The following is an 8214-nucleotide window of genomic DNA, read 5'->3' as shown; positions in this document are numbered from 1 at the left end:
AAAGAGGTGTTTAAATATATAAACGGTGTACAAACTCATTCTTCGTCTAAGCTTTTTCAGATTGTATTTTTCCATTGTCAAGATTGCTCAGTGCACATTTTTACTCTAAGGGTTACCAACCAGCATCCACAATTCAATAGATTTGTGAGCATTCTTTTTTATTCATTTTAATTATAATCACAAATTTGACTAAATTTAAAAATCACATTTCTGATTTCTTATGTTTTTGGAGTCACGCATCATCCTTAAGTATATAAGACTAAAAACAATACCAGTAGAAACACGTTTTTCTATTTCAGATCGTTTATTTATATAATATCGACAACACATAATACATTTGGAAGATAATAATTTTAACCGCACATTATTATGACAAAACATACAACGTAAGCACATGTAAAATTATTATAATAGACTTTTAATAATATATACGTAAATATATCAAGTGTAATGCAGTGGTAATCGTTTCACATTAATCCTACTTTTAAAATAATTGACAATGAGACAATATAATAATCACCGAGATCTCTGTATTACATTAAATTAAATATTTAGATTATTATTTATTTCAGTGTTATAAAAATAATTATGTATAAACGTATTTTAAATATGTATAAGAGATATGTATTTCTCTTTTTAAAGTGTGCCACCTAAAAGATATTTTTCACAACTTGATTAAATTATTCGACGTCTAGCATACAAAAACAACTCATCAAAAAAAACCATGAATAAGCAATTACAAAAATCCATTAATTTTTGAGAAGTAATAAAATTTCATAAAACTTAATGTTTGCAATATAAAGATGTAAAAAATCAATTGGAAAAAATTAAAACCATTTTTTATGTTTTTTCTCTTTTTTAATAGTCGTTTGTTCAGAACCTTCTAATGACACTTTTTCGTTCTCAGATGCCTTTTCAGCTTCGGATTTCTTCGCCTTATCTTTCAAAATCCAACGCTTCTTTTCCTTCTTTTTTTCTTTTTTCATTTGAACTTCCTGATTTTCTATAGACGTTATAGATGGGTTTTCACCTTTTTCATCCCTTTTCGCTGTAAAATAAACATGAATGTGTTATTTGGCATTTTTCATAATTTTTTACATACTATAAAACTAAATTGTTACCTCTATGTGACGCTAATCGCTCTCTAATAGATTTATCTTCTTCCTTTTCCCTTAAACGGTCCATCTCCAAGCAATGAATGACCTCGTTTCTCCTCTCCACGACTTCCACTAGACGCTGTATGAGTTGCTCTTCTTTTGCTTTATCAGTATCGGTTTTATTTGCTTCCGGTCGAGCCATGAGGGTTCGAATCTGATGCTCTAAATCAGCATATTCTTCTTCGAGTCTTTGTTGGCGACGACTGAATTGACATAAATATATTAAGCATAATTCAATAGAACAATTCATATCAACAATCGAATAAATCACTTACATGTACATTAGTTCAGCTTGCCTTCTGAAAAGCTCATTCTTTTCATTAACAAGTTCGAACAACTGCAACACCAATTCATCAGTTTCGGGATCATTTTCAGTAGGAATTTCTCCTTCCGCGTCTTTGGACTCGCTCCTATCTCTGATGATCTCTTCTAAACGAACACCCTGCTTTTCTAGACCTCTCTGCTGAGCTTCCAACATTTGAAGCTCTCGTCGTATCAAAGATGGTGGTATTTTGGGTCCAAAATTTCTCTTTTGTAACAAGGGAATGGCCGGCGCAGGGCCTTTACGCCTCTTCCATTGACCAATTGAGCTCTTATCGTGATAAATCGGAGACGCGTCTTCTATAATAATGCTTGATAAACATTTATCCTCATCTTTTTGATACTGTAACGATATGTCAGGATCGTTGTCGAAATCTGCGGCAGATATGATCTTTTTGGAATTGGACAAACTAGAATCCGGCCTCTCCGTTTGACTTTGCATTAAAGATAAAGATACATTCTCATTGTTATCTTGTTGTTCGGACACATTCAAGCTGAAATGTAGAGACGGTGATTCGATTAATGTAGAGCTTGCTGAAGGTTGAGAGCCGGTCATAGGCGGAGGAGGCGCTGGTCTCCGTTTTCGAAGTCGTGGTGAAATTTGTGGAGAAATATGAGACTGTAAAGAGAGGAAATAATATTAAAAATTTACATAATATGGGAAATGTTCAGTAAAAAGTAAACTTACAAGGCTCAAACTAGGACTTGAAAGTTGAGAAACTGTCGACGAATTCAACGATTCATTCTCAACTTCAGGTAAGCTAATCTTTCGAGGACTCGGTTGTGGAACTCCAATCATTCCTGGTGGTTTAGGAGCGGGAGCCTTTTTCCTTCTTGATATCGTACTAGACAATGAAGTAGACGATCCGTGGAATGATTGTTGAGAAACCGATAAACTGGAATGTTCATCGTAAAGCCTTTAAAAAATATTATTAGTAATGAAATATTCATTTAATATAATTTATTATTTAATATAAACCTTGATCTTGGAGTTGGAATTGGCATTCGAAGAGATGTTTTTTCTTCTTCCGAATCTTCATCAGATGTAAACGGATTTAGACTCGGTGCAGCCACAACCTTTCTTCCATCGGAACTAAATAATAAATAATTATATTTATTGAATCATAAAAAAATACGAAAAACTATTTTTAATATGTATTACTTTGAAGAACTTTTAGATGAATTGATAAGAATTGCTGGTGGCGGAGGTCTCGGAGGTTTTTCTCCACTTTTTTTTCTAACAGCCACTTTCGGTCGAGACTCTTCTTCGTCTTCATCACTGTCTTCGAATGGATTTAGACTTTCATTATATTTAGATGACGATCTATCAGATTTAGATTGCTGAGATTTAACTTCTTCGTTAATTGATTTGTTGTTTACCTACAATAAAAAGTATTATATTTAATACAAATCAAATTTGCTATTAGGTGTTATTTTATTTTAGATAAAAAAAACTTACATCATCTTCGTCATCTTCATCGTCCGAAAAAGGATTTAAATGATCAGGATAAACTTCTATAATTTTACTCTTAGATACATTCGGAGATACAATTATATCTATAGCATTGTTATCTTCTTCGCTTTTCACGGAAATTGTTTCTTCTTTAACTTCTATTGTTTCTTCTTTAACTTCTATTGTTTCTTCTTTAACTTCTATTGTTTCTTCTTTAACTTCTACTATTTCTTCTTTAACTTCTACTATTTCTTCTTTAACTTCTACTGTTTCTTCTTTAACTTCTTCTATCCCTTCTATATTTTCTTCTTGTATTTTTTCTTCATCTATTACAATATCTGGCACAGTCAAGTCTTTCGTTTCTTCCGAAGCATCTTCATTTGAATTTTCGGTACAAAGCTCATTTTTATCAAGGCTAGGCTCATCCATAATTTGATCATTGCAATCAATATCTTTTAAATTTGTGCTAGCGTCTAAAGGCACATCTGATTCGTAAGGCACATTTGTATCAGATTTATGAGATTCTTCCGTCGTACGTACTTCATCAGAAGAAAGAGTACTCTCAGTTGCGGATACATCTACGTGTGAACTAACACTATCGTTTTTACCACTAATTATATCATTACTTAACTCTAAATTAGATTGATCGTTAATTTTATGACGCGATTTTGTAGAAACTGCTTGTTTATTAGTTTCTCTATCCACCTCCGAGTCGGCCGCTTCGAACATCTTCATTCTCATCTTGACCAATGATACGCTCGATTCGCAGCTAGGAGTATTTTTACTATCTTTGGTGATTTCGATCGTTTCATCGTTCACAATTACGCTTGAATCACCCTCTTCGATACGGGATAAACTTCTGGCAGTTTCAAGCTGGTTAACATTTATCTCTTCTTCTATATTTACACTACTCTCTTCACAGCATTCTATATCCTGCTGTATTAAAGATTCACTGGATTTTGTGTCGGCAACACAAACTAAAGCACTATTTATACAGTCTTCAACGTTTTCTTCTTGTTCGGAAGAAATTTTTAACGGTACACAAATGTCACTCGATTCACTCGCATTATTTACACTTTGTTCATCAGTTTTTGTTGAAACACTCGTCCCAAGGTGAGGATTCTCTACAATTTCTTCTTTGACGGTTGAGTGATGAGGCGATTCGGGCGGAAGAGTCGTCGGGAGAGCCGGAAGGACGTCTTCGTCGTCACTGTCGGCTTCATCGCACTGACTGTTTAAGAAGCCCGAGAAAGCTGTGGACGTTACTTTGGGTTCGATGTCTGGTTCGATGGTGTTGTGCTGTGCAATGTTTAAGTTGCTTTTCTCTTCATCACTCAACGGTTTGTTTACGGGTGGTGTATCTACGCTATTGTGATCCATGTTGTGCATATCAACGCTGTCGGATTGACTATCGGGAGAATCCTCCTCTTCATCGGGACAAGTTTCGCAACAGTGTTGTCCGGTCTCGGTCTGGTAACAGCTGGCGAGGGTGAGCTGGGCGCTGCAACGGGCGCAGCGAAAGCATGTGCGGTGATAGAGACGCCGCTCGACGAGCAAACGCTGTGCCAAGAATACAGGTTGTCCGCAAGCTGTGCAGGGTTCTCGCCTTCCCAGACCGCTACTTAACATCTGCATGTCAAAATAAAACAAATATTAATCATACATTCCTAGACCAATTTAAGAACATGCGTAACAATGGATACAAACCTGCTATACATAATATGAACTTACATGATATACTAGTGTTAAAACCAACAAACTATAGTATACTTTGTACTTTTTAAAATTACAGAATAAATATTCGAAATATGACTCAATCATATTATATTTTTAAGTTAAGGCGAGACAATCACATGTTGTTTAAATGTAGAACATCACTCATTATTGTTACACATGTCAATTAGTAAAACACACACAAAAAAAATGCATAGCGTAATATACTACATAAGAATAAGCACAAACAAAGCAACTGTTAAACTTCAAATATTTATATTTATATAAACTAGATTATAATCAATTGTATAATTAAAATGATCGATGATAAGTGAAAAGTAATAAAATAATAGAAGCGCATGAATTATTTACCTTTTAGCAGAATATTTCTGGTTTATACTGGCCCATAATGTCCAAGCTTTCCTCCTGGAGCGAACAAAAAGAAAATAAAATGATACACAGTGTGGGTTTAGCGTGTAGCTAATGATAATACGGGGGTGGTGTTAAAAAATAAATTATAATAAAGATATTTACATTTTTAATCTACGATACATGTGACTGGTCTATAGGAGATTGAGAGAGCAAATGATTCGATTTCGCAAAATTAATATGCAAAAAATGTACATGCAAAAACGCATTCAGTCACGTAAGAAACGATGCGCGATGAGCATATGGGTCGACTATGGTGGAAAAATCGCCAGCATTCCGCGGTTAATAAGATCGGAAATTGCAGTTTCTTTTTTAGTAAATAGTAATTAATATATTTAAGGTGGTAAGAGTTGAAAACCCACACTGTGGTACAGAGAGGAGAGTTATTTTAATTTATAATTTAGCTTCGAGAAAGCTTCATGCTGTTTACCCATATGTGTTATGCGTTATAAAATGCGGGGTTAGTGTGGTTGGTGTTAAAGCATTATTTTGTTAGGACGAGCGGTTCGATCGGAAATTCGCCTACGAATGGCGGTGAAAGTTCGAAAGCGAAATTGGCTCCCAATGTTCACTTCCGATTGTTATATTGTACCTAAATATTTCGTACGCGTCATTCGTCACATTTAACATGATTTATTAATATCAAAAATGGAAGAGAAACAACTCTAAGTAGATAAAAGAATTATTGTAAAATTTAGTTGTTTCGATTTATACTATACGTACATATGTTACACAGAAATCGCTTATTGCGTGAAATAGGCAAAAAGTGCAATCCCGTTGCTTTATTCACGAATTAGGCAAATTATCTGCCGAAAGCGTGAATTGGGCAGGAATTGTTTTACTTAATTTGTGCATTGCGCAAAGTAGATAGTATCGCTTTGGTTTATTTTTCGTAACTAGACCATATGCCATTTAATTATATAACAATAAAGCAATCAGTGATGTTCATCTTCATTTAGAATGCCAAAAAGTCTAGAACTATAAATATGAATTTTATTAATAGATATTTTAACGATTTATATGGTGGGTGTATAGTAAATTATTAATCTCTTAGGTGCGAGCGAGTAGTAGCGAGCGTTGGTTAGAACAGTGAACACCCCATGATTCGTTACAGAGAGTTATTCATGGGGTGTTCACTGTTTTGACCAACGCTAAAGTTACATAAAAAAACTTGTTAATTATTTTATTTCATTAAATTGCAATATATCTGCCAATCTTCCGGCATCAGTTATAAGACCAGATCAAGTATAAGTACATGGACCACTATTTAATGGCAATACTATTCATACACTCAATAGGTACAAAAATAAATGAACCCTTCAACAAACGTGACGTTTCGCAACTGTCAAAATGACATTTGGCTTAGTTTCAAAAAACTACCGGAGCGCTACTATCTCACTGGCGTAATGCAAACATTTGGTAGATAATTTGCCTGATTCACGAATAAAGCAACGGACTTGCGTTTTTCATGAATTAAGCCCATTTCACGCAATAAACGATTTTACTGATATGGTGTAACATATACATATATTGCATTGAAGCAAAAATTTTGTTAGTTATTCATAAGAAATATTTTTTTTTTCAGATTTATTTATTAATTCAATCAATGACATAATTTTCATTGGTGGTTTTTATTTTATAAGCTTATTTATGCCATTAAAATAAAGTTCATGTGACTGATCCAATGGAAATGAGAGCTTTTTCTACTTGCTCTTTTGATTCATTATTCATATAAGTCCTGAGCAATTGATAGTCAGAAGGTGTTGGGTCATCATCAGTGTTAATTATAATCGTCAACGTACGAGTATCATCATCAGGCTTCGAAGGTAGGAATTGGAATTTTGAAAACTATTCCAATTTTAGTAGTATCTTCTCCGTACACAGTCACAGCCGCAGTATTTTTAAATTCATAAAATAAACAGTACAGTAAATGCACTTTACCGGCAAACATTTATAATAATATAACGGCTCTCTGCTGTTCGCTAACTATGAAAAAACTGAACAGAAAGTGTTCTTTATACAATGAAATAGTTATGTCATTTATCAGTTCGGTGAAAATAAAACACAAATTTAGTAATAATTAAACTGGTCATCGACGAAATGTAGCCAAATAACCGATCTGAACGCTTTTTTTTGTAATACTAGCGGCCGCCCAGGTTGAGTGCATGTAACAAGTCGAAATCAAATATCAGTGAGCTTTCGGCTTCTTGGCTGGTACTTTGACACGCCATTTAAAGCTGGAAATATTAGTTTTATCGATTTATTACATTATAAACATATGTTCAGATTTTAAATAAATACCATAAAATTCATTAAAAAAATATTTTCTTATTTTCATCTATTTTTGATATATGGAAATTCAGCAATAAAAGAATTAATGTTATTGAGAAAATAAAAACTAGATAGTATAATTATACCATTTTCCAACGGCGTACAATAATATTATATGTTATTAGTTTGCGATTATTTATTATATAGGATTCAAAATAGTTATAAAATAATTAAATGATAAGGTAGTTGAACATGGATTTATAATTTAATATAAAAATGTACAATGCGGTTAAACTTGAACTTAGACCTCACGAAAGCTGAATAACTCTTCGTGTTTTGGTAACCTTGTTTAGGCAAATAAAAGGTCAAATATGACAAAATAGAATAAAAAACTACGTTGCAGGTGTTGAAAATTTAATTTACATATAATTAAGTAGTTTTTATCAATACTCACAATACTCACGGATACAATATTGAATCTTCAAAAAAATAAGATGCGCAAAACGTATCACCTAATCAAGAACGAAACCGTGACTGAAATGTTTTCATGAAAAATCTGCACGCTCGTGCCAAAAATTAAATTCGCCAGGCGACTAATTCGAGTGCTCACTTTTCAGTTGAATTTACCAATAGTGTGTTTTGGGAACACTCGTCACCCAAAATTCCCAAGCATTAGTACGTTATCAACAATAAATCCATTGTTTAGTATACACATAAAACAAATAAAAAATCAAAAGAGAAGCATGCAAACCGATAAACCGATGAATTAATGATGATTTATATATTTTTTTATATATATACATTTGATCGATGTGCATGCATCGTGAAGTAAAGTACATACATAACTAAGTGCTCAACGAAGAGTTGATG

The 8214-nt window shown here is 33.4% G+C and overlaps 1 protein-coding gene across 6 annotated transcripts in view; it reads right to left on the bottom strand.

The window, feature by feature from the left end:
- Positions 1-285: 285 nt before the first annotated feature.
- Positions 286-8214, bottom strand: part of MICAL-like (protein) — a 100910-nt gene continuing 92981 nt past the window's right edge. For 2 of the 6 annotated variants that reach the window (XM_088182109.1, XM_088182108.1), the window contains exons 5-11: positions 2938-4560; positions 2641-2858; positions 2458-2571; positions 2167-2395; positions 1433-2097; positions 1122-1360; positions 286-1048 (exon numbers count right to left, since the gene is read on the bottom strand). In XM_088182109.1, the coding sequence (XP_088038235.1) occupies positions 828-1048; positions 1122-1360; positions 1433-2097; positions 2167-2395; positions 2458-2571; positions 2641-2858; positions 2938-4560 (3309 nt within the window). In that variant the 3' untranslated portion in view covers positions 286-827. Of the gene's footprint in view, positions 1049-1121; positions 1361-1432; positions 2098-2166; positions 2396-2457; positions 2572-2640; positions 2859-2937; positions 4561-5016; positions 5071-8214 lie in introns of all 6 variants that reach the window. The other 4 variants (XM_088182111.1, XM_088182110.1, XM_088182112.1 and 1 more) reach the window with 3 other exon arrangements.

This window comes from Plectrocnemia conspersa, unplaced genomic scaffold (genome assembly GCF_051122295.1).
Source record: "Plectrocnemia conspersa isolate PC_06_02 unplaced genomic scaffold, ASM5112229v1 ptg000003l, whole genome shotgun sequence".
In the NCBI taxonomy this organism is placed as follows: Eukaryota; Metazoa; Arthropoda; class Insecta; order Trichoptera; family Polycentropodidae; genus Plectrocnemia; species Plectrocnemia conspersa.
Note: the sequence above shows the minus strand (reverse complement) of the source record. Positions and strands in the feature narration are given on the sequence as shown.